The sequence below is a fragment of the Oreochromis aureus genome, linkage group 18 (assembly GCF_013358895.1).
Source record: "Oreochromis aureus strain Israel breed Guangdong linkage group 18, ZZ_aureus, whole genome shotgun sequence".
Classification (NCBI taxonomy): domain Eukaryota; kingdom Metazoa; phylum Chordata; class Actinopteri; order Cichliformes; family Cichlidae; genus Oreochromis; species Oreochromis aureus.
In genome coordinates this window covers 3,451,526-3,473,585 of record NC_052959.1, presented here as the reverse complement: position 1 = coordinate 3,473,585, position 22,060 = coordinate 3,451,526, and the positions used below count along the sequence as shown (strand labels likewise).

Genomic DNA, 22,060 nt, shown 5'->3' with positions numbered 1-22,060 from the left:
TGAGCAAAAGTTCATTGTTGTGTCATTTCTTCCCACATTTCTCTCACATATTGACAGATTGTTTTCCACCAGTACAAGGCCATCAGCAGCTGTCAGCGGATAAGAAATGTTAACAAGTTTAAACCATTGATGCGTTTGGTGGTAATGAAATTAATAACAGCTGCACTAGAGGGGCAACAATGAGACAACCCACAAAACAGGGATGTTTTACAGGTGAGGTTTTCAGGTGTCGAGGTTTGTTGTGTGTCTCAGGAGCATTGAGGCGATTCCAGCAGACAAGCAGTTACTGTAGGAGAGCTGGACAGGGTTGTATGGTCCTTAACCCATCAGCAGGAATCATTATCTGCTCTCCTTTGTGCAAGGAGGAACAGGATGGGCACTACCAGAGCTACTAAATGACCCCCAAACCACTGGTGTGAGTGTCTCTGACCAAAATCAGAAACAAACTCCACGAGGGTGGCCTGAGGGCCCAACGTCCTCTGGTGGGCTCTGTGCTCACTGCCCAGTTCTATGTAGTCCAACTGCCATTAACCAAGTACCAGAATCTACTAATGGTGCTTTTTACAGATGAAAGCAGGGAGATGAAAGCACCCTGGGGGTATGTAATAGATAGTGTGCTATGGGTGTGATGTGAGGTATCAGCACACACAAATGAAATTATACTTCAGTGAATCAGTAGATTTGAACATGTTAATCGATGCTAGCTATGATATTAATCAGAAAAAACTAGTTAATTGTAAATTCATTGATCTTAATGTTATTTTAATCTAACTTTATGAAATCAGAAAAAAGTGCTTCAAAACTTTTTGCTGTATTAACCTCATGAAATATTAGGAAACTATAACATTTGGGCATGTAGTTTGTCTGGTCTGTTTAAACAAATGTACCCACTTTGAACGAGTGTGATATTTTTGGCTTTGTCGTCCTGTTGGCTGCTACCCTCTGTATCATGTTACAACCCACCTCATTTAGATAGCAGAAGCATAGGAGAGCTGGAAGACCCAGATGAACAAAGCATTTAGAACTAAATAGGAAAATTTAATAAACAATTAAATTCTAAGTTCTATAGTAACTGATGGTACTTGTTAAACTTTAAAATCAATTTACCCAATTTAGGATGGGTAATGAAAACCCTACCTCTTCTCATAATGCATTTACCTGACTGTATTACCACTAAAATACATAATTATTAGTACTGTTTCTATAGTTCTTTTTAGTGGTGGATGATGAAATTGGACAAGGGTTATTCTCTGACTCGTCAACTGCAGAAAGGACAAAATGAAACCATGTTTAACTCGAGTCGGTGCTTGTCAGGTGCTCTTGAAGTCTTCAGTAAGGAAGACTTTAGTTGCTGCAATAGAAAGAAGACAAAAAAGTAATTTGATGACACAAATCAGTGGTGCAGATAAAACACACTTTAGCTGAAACATAGCAAAAGTGCAAACTGTTCTGAGAATGCGGGGACATTGCTGTGACTTACTACCTTAACCTGAACCTTCTGAAATGCTGGTCTTTGGGCATGTTTAGTTACTAGAGCCAAGGAGTTGGTCTACTTCATTAGTTTGGTGTGTTTAAAATTTCTTTTGCTGTTCTAGGCTAATTAGGCTTCATTATGTGTTTACATTACAGCTTCAGTTCCAGGTGACTTCAAGTCAGGATGTGTCAGAGAAAGAGAGCAAAAAGAAACAGTTAAGACAGTGAACAGTGAACATGTAATTAAAAAGCCAATGTGTGATTGTGGCGGACAGAGAGGTTGTAAAAAGAGCATGAAGAACCAGGTAAGCAAATAGGGAGACAATGAAGTTGGGTGAAAAAAACAATAACTATTTTTCACAAAACATTTTACATGTATCTTATGAATGGTTTATGCACTTTCCAATAGTACTCTTAAAAAATACCAGTGAACATCCTAAACAGAACTTTGGACATCCACTGAGACAACCGAAGTTGGGTGTGGGTTAATAATGGTCACTGTTGACCACAAATATGAAATTTAAAAAAAATGTATAATAAAGATTAGCTGAAAATAAGCCATGTGGAGACCAGAACTTCTAGAAGTCAGATGTCCACTTGCTTCTCCCCTCGTCCTTGCCTTCTGGCATGGCATTGTATCTTTGAGCACAAAGATAACCTGTGAAATTCCTGCTGGCTGCCTTCAACGCGGTGATGTTTTAGTGGAAAGTTTAGAAACCACTTCTGACGCACAGCAGAGGAGCAAACAGAGAAGCTGCAACAGGTGATCATTAAGTGACGGACAATAATATACCGTACAGCCATTTGAACTAGGGAACAACAACAAAGTATACTGTACTGTACTGTCCTGTTCAAGAAATGCAATAAAGGGCAAGGCAAGAAGCAACCTATTTTAAATGTGAATTTTATATAAAAATAACAGAGACATGCTTGTGAGACAGTTAAACTTCTGCAGCACAATCATTTTGTAATTGTATTTTTATCATCCAATAAAAAATGATGGCTTACACCATTAACTTGATGCTACCAATTGAAATACCTCTGTTGTGCACAAACCCAATAGTTATCCAACAGTGTTATCATATTTGATCCTGTACTGTTTTAAAGTCTCCAACCACTTTATAACAAGTCCGATGTTACTGAAGGACTTATTCCGACACACAAGGGAGGCGTCACTTGTGATTTTGGTGCCAGCTGCACTTTATTCACACTCTGTATGCAATCCTCAGGCTGTAGGAATCTCGTCTGCTTGGCGCAGCCTACTCCTTTGCAGCCACTCCAACTCGGCTCAGTGCTCCTCTTTCAACCAGTCCCAGCAGACTACTGAAATAGAGAAGGCATCTTCAACTAAAAGCAGCAGATCACAACCTGTCACATACTTCCACCACCTGACTTAGGCCCGAGAGCCGTCAGACCTAACCTGTCACTGTGGATGATAACATCAGACACTACCAGATAGGTGGCAGCATGTACAGGGTGCAGCAGGTGCACTCGGTCCATGAAGCGCTGGAAAGGGACTGGGGCTCCGAGCAAGCCGAAAGCAAGTGTGACGAATTGGTAGAATTTGCATGGTGTGGAGAAGGATGGTTTTTTCTTAGTCTCTGTTAGTCTCTATTTTCAATAGCTCTTGGTCAAATCCAGCATGATAAAAAAAAAAACACGCAGTGGCTAACTGGTCCAGGAGCTCACTGACCCATATAGGCCCGTTTGTCTTTATTATAAGGCACATTAAGTGAAACAAAACAGTCAGATGAGTCAAGCTTTACTCAACTCATTCTTCTTGCTTCCTCCACTTCCATTGATTCATTAATGTTGAATTCTCACGCACCTGCTCTATTCCCATGTTGTTGCAGTATATTAATGACTAATCTCGTATTGTGGATGGATTATCTCAGTTGTTCTCAGTTTGGTCCGTTTACAGTATCCTGCCATGCGATTGCATATGTCCATAACCATCAGGAATCTTCACATTAATTTTTATCAAGTGGAATGAGGTTAGCATTCATCCTCCAGCTTCACTGTGTTATGCTAACATATGCTAACATAGCTGTGTCGCTAGCGATCACGTGGCACATCATTATGTACCAGCTAGTCCAACTTCAGTAACCCTACAAAAGTCACTGCTGTTTAGTTTTCTGTCTTCATTTATGTTGGAAGTGATATCAGAGCTGTACGTTTTATTTTTTCAGAAATCTCTCAGTCAGAACATGCTATATCACGTTTAGGTGGAAACTAGCAAGCTAACTTCCTGCTAACTTCTAACTCTGTTAAATTTAATAAATTCTGTTTTCATGGATGCCTGGATATTAAACTTAATTGTTACACCTGGTAAACCAGCAATGCTGATCATTTTATTAAAGATGAAAGAATTTAGACAGTTTTTAACTCTGTGATGCCGCAGTGTTCGTTTGACTTTGGGACCTGAAACGGACGGAGTTTCAGACCCAGATTACTCCGCGAGGCTCCTGACTACGTGGCCGTAAAGCTCCAACAATCCATCAAGCGGTGCGGCTTCGTAGCTGACCAAAGTCGTACTAAAACATTTTTTGACAGATTTGTGAGGGCTGTGTACCACATAAAATCGGTTCGAGGTCAGAATTCATACATAAGGCGCTATGTCGATTTTTGAGAAAATTAAAGAATTTTAAGTGTGCCTTATGGTGCGGAAAATACGGTAATCTCTTTTCCTTCATTTGCAGTGTGTTTAGGCTCATTGTCTAATAAATGAAACTGTTGCCAATCAAAGGCTGTCCAGATGGTATTGCATGGTGGATCGAAATTTGACCATACTTTTCTACATTTAAAATTCACTCAGTTTTGACATGATCCCAGAACCACTGGCTGAAATCCAACCCCAAACCCTGACAAAGCCACCAACATGTTCTAAAGATGGCTATAGACACCCACTGTTGTACCTGACCTCTAATGGATACATTGATTTGAACTAAAAATTTCAAATTTGGGTTCATCATTTTGTCTTTGTCCGCTTCTCTTCCTTAAGAATGGGATCTTGACAGCCAGCAAGTAGTACATGAAGAACTGAAAGGCCAGATGCATCTCTCAGGTCTTTGCTGGATTCTTTTCCTATTTCTTCAGGACATGACTTTCATATGCTCTTTATCTGCTGTAAATAGTTCTCGTGCACACATAATTTACAGTTTTCATCTGGGAATCACCTTGCTGGAAACAAAATGCCTAAAGATACAATTTAAAATTGTTTTTTTGTGAATTGATTGTTATGATGTTAAGTGGCTTAAAAACACAACAAAAAACAAACAAAAAAAACAATTCTTTAATGGTCAGGTACATGGAATCAACTGAAAATGAGAAAAAACAGCCAATCTCTGGAGAAAAAACTTTAACAGACCTGTAGAAAAACTGGAGAACTATTGTTCAACACCACTTTAAATATTTTGCTATTTGGAAGCAAATTAAATAAAGACGATGAGGGATGGGTCAAGGCTTTTATACAGAACCAAAATATCTAATCTAGATGATAACAATGGTGAAACTACTTGAAAGACACTTTAAGGGCTTAGCTATTGTAAATATGTAACCATTACATTTAACCCACCAAAAGTCAGAAATTGTGAAAGAGGACATGCCTTAAGTAGACCAACCAGATATGATAGCAGCCTAGTATGTGCAGACTATATAACAAGTTATCCTTTGAGATGGAATAAAATTCTGAATATATGTGTACACATGTGAATACAAGTCAAGGCTGTACAACACTGTCCTCAGTTTTTACTGACAAGCCAAGCAAACTTACATCATTTTGGGCTGTCAGATATGTATTTCTAGGCAGAAACATCGCAGGGTTTCTCCAATGTGTCCAAATATTGGAACCCTAGGATTGTTCAGCTATGTAGTATTTCACCCAGGATTAAACTATGAGTGAAATATGTCTCACTGTTGCAACAAGCTGCACTCTAAAACAACAGTAGAATGCTAACAACGTGTTATTTTCGTGTTATAAATTGTTACCTTTTAGACTTTAATATTTAATGTACAAAATGGTCAAAGTGAAAAAAAATATTCAACCAACTGTGCATAATTCTTGTTATTTAGCTTATTTAGATCATCAAGGTTCATCTGTTGTAACTTACAGACAGCTTACCCCACTGAGGTATTGCTTACATGAAATTATAATGCAAATCCTCTGACAACACTTGCTGAAGCAGTTCTGCACTGGTTTGGACAGGTTTATACACATTTACACTACTGCACCTGATGCAGGGAACACAGATAAAACTACATGTGTCAGATTTAATATTAATATTAATTTTTGCATAATATTATGGCTGTGGCAACCATAAGGGATGACTAAATAAGGGTTTGCTGCAACACATGTACAGTACATACCTAGTATTAATAGAGGCCTAGAACTGGCTTAAATGAGTTGTGCAGTGGCATGATGGATATAGACTGAACATGTACATGAAAACTAGCTATAAAACAAGTAAACAAGATTGTTATAGTGCCTAATTTTAAAGTAATAATTAAAAATTACTTATAAATGAAAGGTTATCCTTTGTAATTAGGAAAGGGGGGTTATATTTCTGCTTACTTTTAGCATATTCTGCATTTTTATTATAATTGCACTTCAGCTATTATTGACATCTGTAATGGATGTCCACAACAGGCAGTCTCTGATATACCAATACTTTAACGGTGAAGATTTCTTAGCCTAAGCTACAACTGGAAATTCTATTGATCAGTCTCCATACAGTGGACATACAGTATATAATGTTAGCAATGTGTCAGCCCTCATACCAAACTTCTGAACTCCTTTACTTAGTTCTAATCTATTCCAGGCTCCGTCAAAGGTCCCATTCCCAGCTGTCCAGAATCCTTGTATCCTTGTCTTCTTCAATGACATGTATATAGAAGGGAAGGTGTGAGGCACCTTGTCTCTTAAGTTTGAAGTCTGAGCCAACTGTGGTTTCAGATGTGGTTGCTATTGTTAGAATGCTTGATATTTACTGAAGGTCACTTGAGGAGGTGTTGAGCATTTGTCCCTGCCTCCATATGTCCTCTTGTATTACCCTTTCTCCTTGCCTTCAGTTAGACAATCAAGGAGTTCGTGCTTGGTGTCTTTGCAGTCAGTTCTAGAAGACTTCTGTACATTAAAAAATATGTCTGCTGTTGAAGACTGAATTTCTGTTGAACAGATTAACTGTGCAAGGTATGGTTGAACTTCATCAATCTTTATATAATGTATTTTTTTTATATTTAGTGTACAGTTAATGCCTATAAATATAAATAATATAAATACCATATACATTTTTCTATTTACAATAGTTTGCAAAATATTGTTACAATTGGACAGGTGTAATCTGTCCCCTCGTTTCTTTATATTTTGCATCCAAGAAGCAGGACTTTCTTGATAATGTGTAATTTTTGTCAGAATGTTGCATGAATTAAAATAATTTAATTTGTTTGAAATTTTCTTACCCTTTCCTTCCTTTAAAGGTTGTTTTTATGGGAAAACCAGAGGAATGAGACAAACTCGGGAATTGCATGTCACTATCAAAGGTGAGTTCTTGGGAGAATTGCTGTTTTGATTTTTATAACAGATCACAAATCAGACACTTAACTATGCCAATGTAGATATGTGCATATGAGCACATATGATTATATAGTTGAATTACGCAGTGGATAAAAGGCCAGACTACTGTCTATATCAGTGGTCATTATTATAAGTTACCCTTGTAAGTAGGACAAATTCTAAATAACATGGTCTCTTTGCAATAAAGAGCTAACGCTAATTAGAAAACTGTTGGAAGTGCTGAGGGTGCTGTGGCACTGTGGGGTATTGTAGGGAACAACTATGTCTACAACTACTAATTGAAAGATAACATTTTAATTTAGTTTTGTCAATGAAAATAGTGAATTTTAAGTTGCTTAGGTTCATTCATGTCTCTAACAATAGTGTAGTTACCAAACTTTTTGTAAACAGGCATGCTGTCACACATGAAAATAGATATGGAAATTTCAGATCAATTAATCCATGAAAAAGGGCGAAAGTTATCAGATGATCAGAATCAATTGATGTAATCGTGTGCATTGTGCTTATAGTACACATGATGCATTCAAATATCTTGGCTGTTTCTTTTACTGTTCAGAGGAGCAGGGAGCTAAACTTTATAGTGTTTGGATGCACAGGGCATGATGAGAAGTTCATCAGTGTGTGACTCCTGAGTGCAGGAACACTGTGCATTGTGCTCTGCTACCATACTGTCTGCCCTAGCTTTGCCTGTATTCATGATAAGTCATGTTCTGATCATCAAGATATTTTGTCAGTCTTCCCATGAGCTAGGTGCCATAGTCACTTTATGTATTTACCCAGTATTTTCTGTATCATTTTTCTCTGATGATTATCCTTTAGTATTTGACCATGATAAAACTGTACTATTGTCATCAGTGTTTTTACTACTGTATTTTACATTATTAGGACAGAAACATGCAAAAAAAAAAAAAAATCCAAAACATGCACAACCAATATACATTTCAAAGAATATATCAATTTAATATATTTCTATAGCTCTTTCCTCGATGGGTGGTGTAGCACCACTTACATAAAAAGATGTTTTCACTAGTTAATTAGGTGGGAAAACTCAGCCACCATCCATTGTCTAGAAACAATGCATTCAAAAGACAGCATAGATCCAGCCAGACTTTAGCCAATCTATCCTGAGAAACACTGACACACAAACAAACACCCCATAAAGCTGTTTAACATAAAGCTGCTTAGTTTCGACTCCTGAGGAAGTTTGATTGAATTACATAACCTTTATCAACTGTTTTCACTCCTCCATTAAGAAATGAACGATTATTTATTGATTAACTTTTATATGAAAGATATGACTAGATTCACATTTTGGACAGAAAAGACAGATGTTTTGAAAGAGGAATGAAAGAAGTCCACTGTGAATGACCATCTTTGAACAGAGGCGGTGGCTTACGACACCAACTGTCTGCCATCTATAATCCAGTTTTGAGATCCCTTCCCAGATGCCTTAACGCCCACTCACATCCTGGCCCATTTGACCTCAGGAAATCACATGATAGGGTGGGGCAGGCATCAGAATGGGTTCACCCGAATCCTTGGCTGATTGTGACCCACACCTATTTTCACACCTTGGCTCGTGTGATTAGGTAGAGGATCAATAGGGGGTCCACGACCTTCTTGGTGACACTCCCATAGGGCTTAAAATATGGGACTCTCCACCATTTGGTCTTAGAACTGAAGAAGCTTCTCGGATGAAACCTAAAGAAGTCCAGACACTTTTCTTTCCAAGCTCCTTAGAATACAGCTGGGTCATAATGTATTTTTTGTTCTGTGATCAAAACCTCTAAATCAATCTTTGAATCTGTAGATTGTGTCACATGGTATCCACTCTGCTTTTTTAACCATTTAATAGCCATTTTCACACTTGTGATACATTTTCTTGATTCCAAATTATTCAAGAAAAGTGTATGCAGTATCACGTTATATTCAAGCTGTACTTACATTTTACAGTTTAATTTTTTTAGTTATATTTCTTACATGTAATATAAATTAATAGGACTGTCGCTAATAAACAACAAAAAATTCAAGACACAGTTTCAGATGCAGATTCATTTTATTCTACTGACCAACCAACATGCATAGGGAGACACCGTTACTAATACATCCGATGTCTCAGAAACAGGGATTCAGACCATGTGTTTTACTCCTCATCATGACCTTTCTGGAAACAGAAACACAAACAAGAGAGAATGAAATATTGTTAAGTATTATTGGACATATTAATGGTTCACTTTAATTGTGACAAAACTGAAAACATTCAAGTGTTGTAGATTCAATTTCGGACATATTTGTAAAATTAACTTTTAAATATGGAGTTATATGCAAACTGTGAAATGTATCTGTGGATTCTGATTCTGAAAATAGATACATGTGATGTGTCATTATAGAAAAAGACACTTTTTAATAAAATTTTACAGGTACTGACCTTTGACCCTGTGTCACGGCTTTTGACACGTAGTTTGTTGACCTGGGACTCAGCAATGTCAGCTCTTTCCTCAGCTTCATCGAGCTCATGTTGAAGTTTGCGGAATTTGGTAAGATTACTGTTGGCCTGTTCCTCCTGTAGAACAGAAGCACAATATCCTTATGATGACCTGGTGTATATTTTCTATATTTCTATATGATTAATAGGCGAGAAGAAATGATGAACACGTGCAATGCTTTTTTTAGTGTGTAAAAAAAATGCAAAGACTACTTACAGCTTCCTCAGCAGCTTTCTTGTAGGATTTCACCTTTAGCTGCAACTTGTCCACCAGATCTTGCAGACGGGTAAGATTCTTACGATCCTCTTCTGTCTGGAAGCAAACAAAGAAAAAATTGTATTTCTCTAAGTCAAAGTAAATATGAATTTAATTTATATTGTTTCTTCCCCGATTTTCTAAGGTGACTCAAAAATACCTGATAAGTCAGCTCTTTAATCCGTCTCTCATATTTTCGTATTCCTTTGACAGCATCACTTGATTTCCTTTGTTCAATTTCAACTTCACTCTCCAGTTCTCTGATCTGTTGAACAAAAAGATTACTTATAAGATACTAAATATTTTCCTTGTTTGATGATTTGGTAATTTATTATATCGATTTGACTCCTTTAACACAATTTTGACTTGCCCTGGCCTCGAGCTTCTGAATCTGCTTCTTGCCTCCCTTCATGGCGATCTGCTCAGCTTCATCCAGGCGGTGCTGCAGGTCTTTGATGGTTTGCTCCATGTTCTTCTTCATCCGCTCCAGATGAGCGCTGGTGTCCTGCTCTTTCTTCAGCTCCTCTGCCATCATGGCAGCATCAGTGATGGCCTTCTTGGCCTTCTCCTCTGCATTCCTGCACTCCTGCACTGACTCCTCCACTTCAGTTTGAAGCTGGGATGTATCAGCCTCCAGCTTCTTCTTTTGGTTTATCAGGCTGGTGTTCTGGTGTTCAGATGAAAAATATGATTTTTAAAATTCCTGAGTATATTTTCAATAGATAGTTTCTGTATCAAGTCTTCTCCAGTCTTACCTGTGAGTGCAGTAGCTGCACTCTCTCACTGACATCCAGCAGCTCTTGCTCTGCAAGTTTGCGGCTTCTCTCCGTTTGCTCCAGAGCTGCTCTCAGCTCCTCCACTTCAGCCTGAAGAAGGTTGTTGCGTCGCTCAACAATGGCAATGTTTTCCTTCATATCGTCACTGGCTCGCAGAGAGTCGTCCAGCTGAAGTTGAGTATCCTTGAAGATAAAACCCCCCCAAATTTTAACTTATGTTTCACTTTGGTTTTGTTTTTTGTTTCAAAAAAGTAGAACTGCTCGTTTATTCAGACCTTCAGATGTGCATGGACGGCCTTAAGTTGTTTCTGGGCCTCAGCTGCCTGCCTGTTAGCCTGGCTTAGCTGGATCTCCATCTCATTGAGGTCTCCCTCCATCTTCTTTTTCAGACGCAGAGCCTCATTCCTGCTGCGAGTCTCAGCCTCCAGAGAGCTTTGAAGAGTATCCACAGTTCGCTGGTGGTTTCTTTTCGATTGCTCCATTTCTTCATCTTTCTCAGCTAGCTTGCGCTCAATGTCAGCCTTTACTTGGTTAAACTCAAGTTGGGCTCTGAGAATCTTCCCTTCCTCATGCTCCAGTGTGGCCTGTCACAAATAAAAATTAGACACAATGACTACATAACTTGTAATTAATTAATACTCACAACCTAAAATCTTTCAAATTTGAAAAAGGCCACTATGCAGCAGCTTACCTCTGCTTCCTCCAGAGCTGTCTGTATCTCAGACTTCTCTTGTTCCAACTGCTTTCGAATCTTCTCAAGCTCATGAATATTCTTTCCACCCTCGCTAATTTGTTCAGTGAGGTCAGATATTTCCTCTGAAGGTATATTGTAAAAAATAAATGCTGTTATACTATGAACAAACTATTCACGTATGATTTTAATGGGTAATTAAGTCACCTTGTAAGTTCTTGTTCTCTCTCTTCATGGTCTCCAAATGTTCAAGAGATTCTTCATAGGAGTTCTTCAGTTTGAAGAGCTCAGTGCTCAGAGACCTGGCATCTTTCTGAGAGCTCTCCAGCTCTGTTTGAGACTCCTCGTACTTCTGTTTCCACTCTGCCAAGACCTACAAGAAAGTTTTCATTTTAGACAAAAGATTGACCTTCCGCTTCAGTGAAATAGTAAGTGCCGGATGAAAACCTTGTCAAAGTTTCTTTGTTTCTTGTCCAGAGCAGCAGCAGCAGCATTAGACCTCTCTACATCCACCATGAGATCTTCAATCTCATTCTGCAGCCTGTGTTTGGTCTTCTCCAGAGAGGAACATTTAGCATTCACTGCTTCAACAGCCTCCTCAGCCTCCTGCAGACGCTGAGCCAGCTTCTTTCTAGGTTATGAAAATATTTATTTGTGGTTAAACGCTCTTTACCTTTGCTGAGTTAGTGGACTTAGTGTATTTAACTTACTTGGCCTCTTCTAGTTCTTCAGTCCTCTGGATGGCATCAGTTTCATACTTGGTTCTCCACTGAGCCACCTCAGAGTTGGCCTTGGACATGCCACGCTGCAGTTCAGCTTTAGCCTCCTGCTCCTCCTCATACTGCTCCCTCAGCAGGTCACAGTCATGGCGAGCAGACTGCACTGCATGAGCTAATGCATTCTTGGCCTAAAAGAAAGTGTATCTTTATGCACTGAGTGTACCAATAGTCTCTACCTAATGAGGTTACACTGACGATTATTTGCTACCTTGACTTCTTCCTCCAGTTGTCTTTTCAGGTCTTCAATTTGCTGAGTGTAGGACTGTTTTCCTCTCGTGAGTTGAGACACCAGGGAATCCTTTTCCTCAAGCTGCCTCAAAAGTTCACCTTATTTATGCATAAGATTAAATTCAGTATTGCACACTGGTATGACTAAAATATGCTGTTCAAATCTAATGCATACCGTTCTCAGTTTGAAGCTTTGCTTTCTGCATGGTGAAGTCATTGATGGCACGCTGTCCCTCTTCTGATTTTGTTTTATATTCATTCATCTGGTCTTCCAGAGACCTGCACATTTTCTCCAAGTTGTTCTGTGAACAAAAAGCAGTAGATGGCCAATCATGTTGATGATTATAAAATTAATGTTTGATTTGGCAATGAGAACAAACCCTAATACCTGAAAGTAACTTACCTTTGCCTTGACAATTTGTTCCATATTGGAGACCACATCATCCAGCTCCAGTCTGAGCTCACTCTTCTCCTTCTCCAGTTTCTGCTTGACTCTCTGCAGGTTGTCAATCTGCTCTCCCAGCTCAGCAACACTGTCGGCTTGTTTCTTCCTGAGTGTGGCAGTAGTGGCTTCATGGTGCAGAGTGGCCTCTTCAAGGTCTCTGCGCAGTTTCTGGAACTCGGCCTCCCTCTTCTTATTCATCTCAATCTGGGCAGCTGTCGCTCCTCCAGCCTCCTCCAACCTCTCACTGATCTCCTCCAGCTCTCTGGCCAGGTCAGCTCTCTGCTTCTCCACCTTGGCTCGAGCAGCTCTCTCTGCTTCAAGCTCTTCCTCCAGCTCCTCAATACGAGCCTAGACCAGAGTCAAAGCAAACCTTGACATTTAATTTTACTCCTCCAAACCATATGTTTTTTTTTCTTTTTCATGGGTCTTGTTTGATTCATTACCTGCAACTCCTTCAGTTTTTTCTGGAGCTGGGCACTCATCACCTGCTCATCCTCAACTTTACCATTCAGCTGACTGATTTCAAAATCTTTCCTTTGGATATAAAATAAAAATGTTTTACTTAAGGCACAATCTAAAATGTGTTTTTATTGTTTCATTGTAAACCCGCCCATCTCATCTTACTTTTTCAGCCTCTCTTCGAGCTGCTGCTTATCATTTTCCAGGTCCATGATACTTTCTTGAGCTAACTTGAGGTCTCCTTCAAGCTTCCTCTTTGCTCGCTCAAGGTCCATACGGACTTTCTTTTCTTGCTCTAAAGACCCCTCAAGCTGTGGGGGAAAATAAATATTATTACAATGGTACTGATATATTAAAATTATTATTCATTAACTATTAAAGTCAGTCTATGTTCTTACATCATCCACTTGCTGCTCCAGCTTAGTCTTGGCCTTGGTCAGAGTGTTGACTTTGTCTTCCTCACTCTGCAGGTCATCCAGAGTTTGCTGATGAGCTTCCTGTAAGGCTTTCTTTTCCTTGGTCAGCTTGGCAATGATTTCATCCAATGCAGCCATTTCCTCAGTCAAGTTTTTTACCTATAGCCAAAATAGAGGTTCATTTTAGTAACAGATGAATTTCACAATGACAGTCATTAATAGGTTTGTTGTACCTTGTTCTCAGTGGCATGCTTCTCTTTCTCCACTTTAGCTAGAGTTAACTCTAAGTCATCAATGTCTTTCTTCAGCTCGGAGCACTCGTCCTCCAGCTTCCTCTTCTTAGCAGTCAGTTCTGCATTCATCTCCTCCTCATCCTCCAGCCTCTCTGTCAGCTCTTTGATTTTGGCCTCCAGCTGAATTTTGCTCTTGATCAGCCCCTCACATCGTTCTTCAGCATCACATAGATTGTCTTGTTCCTGAAGATAAAAAGTATGACATACTCATTAAGCAGACAAACAATATATGTGATGTTGATATTTGTTGTCATACTGTAAGAAACAATCCTTTAACATACAGCCTGAACTTGGAGCTGCAGGTCATTCTTTTCTTGGAGAAGAGTCACCATTTTCTCTTCGAGTTCTTTCCTGCGGGCTTCTGATTTTGCATAAGCCTCTTTCAGTTTGGCAAACTCTTCCTTCATGTTGGCCATCTCTTTCTCAGTCTCTGCTGACTTCAGCAGAGGTTTGATCTTGAAGAACATCTTCATCCAGGGCCAATTTTTGACCCCCATGAAGGCACGGATGTTCCACTGGATCACAAGAAGAGCATCCCTGCAGACAACAGATAATCAGTGTTTGTAAAACTCCCTCATCCACCTTTAATCCTTCATTAAAAATATGTTTTTAATATATCATTTACCAAACCCTCACAACATTCTCCTATGCATGTATGTAATGACAGTTGCCGTATTTTTTGTCCATAAACATATGCATTTTGATATTTTGTTTCTTGTTCAAGGTTCAGTGGAAAACATGTCTTGTATACTGGACAGATGATACATTTTAATGATGCAAATCTGTTTTGACATTGTGCTGAACAACATAAACTGAGTTGGCTAACAGAATTTGGCTAAGCTTTGATAAGTTACCTGCGTTCAACAATCTTCTGGAATTCAACTCTTGCCAGAAGGCCTCTTGATCGAGCTTGGATGCCAGTGATGATTAGGGCTAATCTGTCATCTCTCATCTCCTCTAGCTGGCCCAACAGCCCAGCCTTGAAGAACACCTTTTACAACAACAAATAGCAGAGTCAGTAACAGCTTGTTTCTGTTCAAAGTGTTCTATAAGCATGCAAATACTGACCTTGGTGTGTCCCAGTTTGTACTGGTTGTGGTCTATATCTAAAGAGCCCAAAAGTTTTTCAGCAGCCTTCTTGTTGTCAATAAACTGTCCCTCGGGAATGGCGTTAGGGTTTAAAATACGGTACCTTTGTTAGAAAAACAACAGATGAAAGAGTTGTTTCTTTTTAAGTACATATTAATATGAATATGTTTTAAGAGAATTCAAACCTCTGCTTGAAATCTCCATAGAGGATCCTGTTGGGGAAACCCTTTCTGCAGATCCTGATGCCTTCCAGCACACCGTTACAGCGCAGCTGGTGCATCACCAGAGGGTTCTCCATGGCCCCTGGAGTCTTGGTCTCGTTGGGGATGATGCAGCGTACAAAGTGAGGGTGAGTTGACCTCAAGTTGGTCATCAGCTTGTTCAGGTTCTCCTGGAAGTTTTCCATATGTAAATTGTTGCTATTGCTTTTGACACCAACTACATTCAGTATGTAAGTTTCCTTTTGGGTGTTTACAAAGTAGTTGCCACGGTCGATTTTAGTCAGATTGTTGACCTTTCTAATGCAGCCCACAAAGGGTCTGTGTCGCCTGGTTAATGTCAGTGTCTATAACTTCAAAACTGGGCAAATCACAACAAAGTTTTGAACCAGTATCAGAACAATGAGAAATTCTTGCTGAAGTAATGATGTATAACTCAGTACAATCTCTCCTTTACATTAAAAAATAAAAATTTATACATATCTTACCCTGTGCAAAGCTGATACAGTTTGGAAGGAAGAACCTTTCTTCTTGCTTCCACCTTTTCCCTTCCCACCAGATTCCTGAGCTAAAAGAAAATTATGTCAAACTTTATTGAGAGAACCAACAGATGACAACACATTTTAGGGACATTTCAAATCTGTAGAAAAATTGATTACAATACTGTTGTTGTTGGAAATTATTATTGATTTCTAATTTGATTTCACTATGGGATGTCAAAATACCTGAATCAGCTCCTGCATATCCGGCAAAAAGCAGGGATAAAAGCTTAAGGTTAGACTTCTGGAAAAGACCAACAACAGTCTCATTCAGAGGATCCTTGTTCTTCACCAGCCAGTTGTTGATATTGTAATCAACAGTTCCAGCGTAGTGCACAAGGGAGAAATGAGCCTCTGGTTTTCCTTTGACAACTCTGGGCTTCTGGAAATTGTTGGATTTTCCCAGGTGGTTGTCGTAGAGCTTAGCTTTAAAGGTGGCATCACTGGCTTTGGGGAACATGCACTCCTCTTCAAGGATGGACATGATACCCATGGGCTAAGATAAATATAATGAAGAAAAACAATTTTCATGACAAAAATTTTAACATACATTTTAGTTTTAAGAATAACATGCACAAACACTAGGATAAAAATAGAAATGTTTTTATATAGTCCAGTGTCACCTTTTCAATCAGGTCGATACAGGCCTGCAGATCCATACCAAAATCAATGAACTCCCATTCAATGCCCTCTTTCTTGTACTCTTCCTGCTCCAGTACAAACATGTGGTGGTTGAAAAACTGTTGCAGTTTTTCGTTGGTGAAGTTGATGCACATCTGCTCAAAGGTGTTGAACTGAAATGAAATGGACCACAGTATGTTCATGATTTAAAATGCATCATTACATTAGGGATTACCATTTATAAGATTATAAGAACTTATATTTCCAAACTCACATCAAAGATCTCAAATCCAGCAATGTCAAGCACACCAATAAAATACTGGCGAGGCTGTTTGGTGTCCAGGGACTGGTTAATCCTCACCACCATCCACAGAAACATCTTCTCATACACTGACTTAGCCAGTGCACCGATAGCGTAGTACACCTTAGAACGGAAATATGTGATTCAAAATAAATGGTGTGTTTTCATTAAATCACCTAACAAGGAAATGCATAAAAATAAACCTTGATCAAGTTTAGGGAATTATTTTGGAATTATCCAAAAGTTTCATATTATCTCACCTGGGCGACATTCTGTCCTTTGGTGACCCACTCGTTTCCTACTTTGACTCTTGGGTGACAGAGACCTTTGATGAGGTCAGCAGAGTTCAGGCCCATCAGATATGCAACTTTGTCAGCATCTGAGAAATAGTGACAGTGATGCATTTTTTGCATATTTTGTTTTGCACAGTTTAAGACATTCTGATAAAAATAACATCATCCATTTACATTCAGTATTTTTTACTTTACATTGTACTTTAACTAATGATCGGTTCTCCCTCAGAGTTGTCTGTTTTTCCGGTGGATAGTGGCTCTCACCATGGTTTCTTGCATTTCCAAAGCCTAAGAAATTGATTTTTAACCCTTTGCACACTGATAGATGTCGTCTGTTTTAGAGGGTTTTTTTTTTTTTACATTGTTGTATCCTTCACTTTGTTAGGTTCTATTTAGCTTCTAATTAAGTGATTTCTTGATTCAACAGGTCTGGCATTAGTCAGGCATCAGAGTGCCTAGTTATTTGAATATAATCTATTATGTTATAATTATATTTTTTACCTTCAGTACCATCGGCCTCTGCCTGCTCTTCCCTTTGCTTCTGTTTAAACCTCATGTTGCCATAGTGCATGATTGCACCAGTAAGCTTGTAAATACTGTTCTTCTCTTCTTGAGTGAAGCCCAGAACATCAAAGGCTTCCTGAGGGAAATCCAAAACATAAATATTTCTATTTTCTTTTTTGTTTTATTAAATGAATTTTTGACTAAAATTGCTGCAGTGAATCTGAGATTCATCTCACATCAGTGGCCATCAGCTCTTCAGAATCATTGATAGAGGCTACTGTTGTCTCTCCTTGGGAGATGAAGGCGTAGTCATAAGGGTTGTTGGTGATGAGCAGCATTTCTAAAATTAAATAAAAAATGTTTATTTCACTATGAAATGTACAATTGAGTACAACTCAAACACCTGTTCTGTATTCATACTTACCTAGAAGTTCAGGCTTTATCTGAGACAGGATCTGGTAGAAAATGTGGTAGTCCCTCTCAGCTTTGAGCTGGAAAGTCACACGAGACTTTTCCAAAAGGTCTGAATGAGTTATCATAAATGGTATGAAAGTGTGAAACACAGTAACAAATTTAATAGAGTTTTTCAAAAGTTTAATTATAAAATAATCCCCCAGTTTTAAACAGGCTTTGCATGGTTACAGCACTCTTGGTTCATATTTGCAGAGACCTTCAACCAAACAAAAAATGGCTCAGAAAATGGATACATGGATTATCTTAATTTTACTTACAGGTCTCGATGTCAGCCGAGGCCAGCTTTCCTCGGTTGTCAAAATGAATACGGATGAATTTACCCTGGGAGGAAAATGTGTGTTCAGTTGTAATTTTGGAATATAAGTAACTTGTTTATAAATGTAAACAAGTAGTCTGACATCAGTCAGATACAGATTCTCACAAATCTGGAGGAGTTGTCATTCCTGATGGTCTTGGCATTGCCAAAGGCCTCTAGAGCAGGGTTAGCCTGGATGATTTGATCTTCAAGGGTTCCCTGATTTAGTTAAACAAAAAAGAACCTTGAAAAACAGCAATATTTTGACTATATTGTGTTTGTGTAACATTAAGAAAATCTTGTCTCATAAGAACCTTTTTCTCTGCAGCCGGATCTTTCTTCCCAGCGCTTGGGACAGCAGCAATGCTGGCAAAGTACTGAATGACACGCTTGGTGTTGACAGTCTTTCCAGCTCCAGATTCTCCACTGAGTGGAAAAAAGACATACATTTCAAGACCAAGAAGTATAACTCTTAACTGCTGAAAAGACCCTTGTTGGTAAAGTTACTTACGTGATAAGGATTGACTGGTTTTCTCTGTCTGTCAGCAAGAGAATATCAGAAAATCAGGGAAAATGCAATGATGTCCAAACAAAATGTCAATCAAGATGAATACTAAAAGGGATAGTTGTACCTGCCAGCATGTACTGGTAGGCATTGTCAGAGATGGAGAAGATATGAGGAGGAGCTTCACTCCTCTTCTTTCCTCTGTAGGCAATAACCACCTCCTGATTGTAGACTGGCAGCCACTTGTAGGGATTGACAGTCACACAGAACAAGCCAGAGTAGGTCTGCCATATAAAGAGAAGGATATTAAATTTTGTTTGAGATGCAAAAATGTTATTTCACTAAAGATAACTTTCAAGTTTGGTAACTCACGTAGATCATCCATGCTGCGTAACGCTCTTTGAGGTTAAACAGCACAGCTGGTTCATGGAGGAAGGTGAACATTGCCATGTCTTCAATTTTATCAAACTTAGGCGGGTTCTGAGGGTGCACATCGCACTCCTTTACTGTGACGGTCTGCAAAAAGAAGTACCAGGTATTACACAAAGCTAAAAACTAAAATACATTTGAATGGAACTGATATGATGAATATACCTTTCCAAATTCAGTGTCGACGGTGACTTTGTCGCCATCGCGGCTAGTGATGGTTGCTTTAACGTACTCAACTTCAGGGTCAGGAACAAAGCACTGTTTTTTCATGTCAAACGGGCGAGTCTGGGCCTCCAGACGCTCCTTATCTGACTTTCTCAGGTAAGGAGCCGCCGCCCCAAACTCTTTCATGGCAGCATCCCCCATATTTGAACCTTTAAAAAGATGTATATTAAATGTAAATAAGCATAAGCATATATTACCTAAATTCATGTAAGACCCAGAAAAAATGCACACAAAGCAGGTTTAGTAACAGAGACATAAAAGAATTTCTAAAAACAACAAAAAATATTTATATTCTTGTATATCAAGCATTTCCGGTAACTTTTAGTATGCAGAAGGCTCAAATTAACGTGCTATGCAGCAGGTCTTTACATGAGACGCAACTACCATAGATGTTTGTAGTGTTTGGGTATTTAAGACCAGCAACCCCAAACAGACATAATCACAAAAAATGCCCATTCTTTTTTGACATGCACATGCATCAATAGAAAAATGCATTGAAGTTAACTGATTCAGAAATTCAACAAATGTAGCTTTGAATTTTACCTAAGGCGTTTCACTCCACAGGAAGTAACGATTTGTGCTATTTATATGAAGTACACAGAAAGGAACCAAAGATCACATATAACATCACAAATTCATTAGAAATTTGACAGCTAGGTTTACAGAAACAGGAGTCCTGTCACTCAAATAAATTCCTAACCTATTACAAAATATAGCTAGCAGCAGAAATTTTAATATAATTAAAACTTTTATACTTGTGTGGGTGTTCTCTTACCTCTGACTGTCAACCTTAAGAGAAATGACTGATCCAGTGGCTGACCAGGCTACCTCTCCATTAATAAAGGTTGTAGGTCAACCAAATATGGGAATGAATATCAGAGAAATGGCATCCAGGTTGTCTATCACAAAAAGCATTCTCCAAATTGGGTAGAGCCTGGAGCAGCTATTTGCTGCTCTCACATTGTGAGCAACACACTAATGCACCCGCATGGACATGACAAAGAAGGGTGAAGGAGGAGGTGGGGGAGGCTAGGACAGATGGTAGTCTATCTATCTATCTATCTATCTATCTATCTATCTATCTATCTATCTATCTATCTATCTATCTATCTATCTATCTATCTATCTATCTATCTATCTATCTGTCTGTCTGTCTGTCTGTCTGTCTAATTCTAAGTATCTAATTAATTATTTGCCTCAGCAAATAAGCCAAAACATCATGAGATAGAGATTCAGATATTTTAACCAGGGTTTCTATATATATATATATATATATATTCTATATAATTATATAACAATAATTAGGCAGATTTTTTTTCAGGATGAAAAAAGGGATATTTGTTAATTAGAAGGTAGAGCCACCATGTCATAGACTTTTGCACTCTGTAGTCTGTTCAACATATGAATAAAGCAGGCTAGGATTTGTGTCACTTTAAGCATCTTGAGATCTAAAGTTCAACAATAGTCTGTAAAGCGATAGGGTGTAAAATACATTTCAAGAGGAAGAATAAAGAGCAGCTGTTGTCTACAGAGAGGCAAGACAAGGCCAAGGTCGCAGCTGTGAAGTCCCTTTATTATCACTCACCACTGTTCTCAATTAGATCTACACCCTTAGTCTAACCCTGGTCGCTCTGCATTCTTTCCTTTTCTTTACCAACAATAGATGTGTTCAGATGTAATGCAATCCAACCCAAGTTTATTTCATGAAAAAAGGGAAACAAAGGGCTGTAAGTTTTGTACCAAATTAATATTAATAAAATTATAACTCCTCTATTTTACTAAAGAGCATCTGTAATATGATTCTTCATTTAGTTTCCGTTATCTTTCTGCAGTTCAAGCAAGCAAGCATATGAATGGTTCACTGCAACTTTCATGTGTTGTGTTTGTGGGGTCTTCATTCAGCAGTATGAGCAGTATAATTGTGTTGCTATGCTAAAATTTGCAGTAAGTCATATTTAATTGATCAACGTGCATGAGCTCCCTAATAGTGTGTCACACATAATACGTGTGTGTATATTCTCTGTTAACTCGTCATCAGCTGTTTCTGAACAGAGAAGAAAAATCTTGGTCCATTCAGTAGATCAGTAGTACAATAGTATATAAAATGGGTTTTTGTTGTACTTGCATGTACATCTCTTTGGTCTTACAAATAATGTTGCCTTCCCTTTTCCTCTACACAGTTTTAATAACTAGACAATATGATTTCTGGTGGAAGAGCAGTGGGAGTTTTCCTGATGCTGGACTTTGTTTGTTGGTTATTGTTGTTATATTATTATTATTGTTATTATAAAATTATTCATTTTGTGTTTGAACTCTGTCTCTATGATAAACGGTGTATAAGGAAATACACACAGATTAAAACGTTTAATTTCATTTTTGTATTGATTAATTAATTTTGCAAAAAGTTTTAGCCCAACATAAATTAAGAGATCTACATACAAAGTGTTCTTAATTTTAGAGGTCATAACTCTTCTAACAAGAATGCAAATTATTTTTGTCTTTCTCCAATTGTAACCAAAGCACATCAGGATCATATCAGTTTGAGGATAGATGAAGCAAACCTTTTATTTCATTTAGTTTTCTATGAAATAAATGACTTTTTTGCCACTAGAACAAAAGACGAGAGGGCACAAATGACCCCTGACTACGTAGCTAATGACAAGAAATTTAAACAGTAGCGAAAGATTTAGAAGT

The 22,060-nt window shown here is 38.4% G+C and overlaps 1 protein-coding gene across 1 annotated transcript; it reads right to left on the bottom strand.

Annotated features, from left to right (window-relative positions):
• Positions 1 to 9,082: 9,082 nt before the first annotated feature.
• On the bottom strand, positions 9,083 to 20,159 carry LOC116313228 (myosin-7-like). Its single transcript, XM_039602669.1, has 39 exons — positions 20,142 to 20,159; positions 19,910 to 19,946; positions 19,307 to 19,515; positions 19,085 to 19,228; positions 18,840 to 18,996; positions 18,719 to 18,746; positions 18,522 to 18,633; positions 18,334 to 18,426; positions 18,170 to 18,233; positions 17,863 to 17,961; positions 17,675 to 17,778; positions 17,436 to 17,574; positions 16,902 to 17,020; positions 16,615 to 16,764; positions 16,343 to 16,513; positions 15,906 to 16,215; positions 15,669 to 15,748; positions 15,148 to 15,353; positions 14,942 to 15,065; positions 14,728 to 14,864; positions 14,155 to 14,410; positions 13,814 to 14,056; positions 13,563 to 13,739; positions 13,330 to 13,475; positions 13,149 to 13,239; positions 12,664 to 13,053; positions 12,436 to 12,562; positions 12,241 to 12,359; positions 11,964 to 12,160; positions 11,701 to 11,884; positions 11,461 to 11,626; positions 11,254 to 11,378; positions 10,838 to 11,146; positions 10,542 to 10,745; positions 10,157 to 10,453; positions 9,947 to 10,051; positions 9,748 to 9,843; positions 9,474 to 9,608; positions 9,083 to 9,209 (listed from the first exon to the last, which is right to left on the bottom strand). The coding sequence occupies exons 3-39, from the start codon at positions 19,505 to 19,507 to the stop codon at positions 9,189 to 9,191; spliced, it is 5,826 nt and encodes a 1,941-aa protein (XP_039458603.1). The 5' UTR covers positions 19,508 to 19,515; positions 19,910 to 19,946; positions 20,142 to 20,159; the 3' UTR covers positions 9,083 to 9,188.
• Positions 20,160 to 22,060: the final 1,901 nt, after the last annotated feature.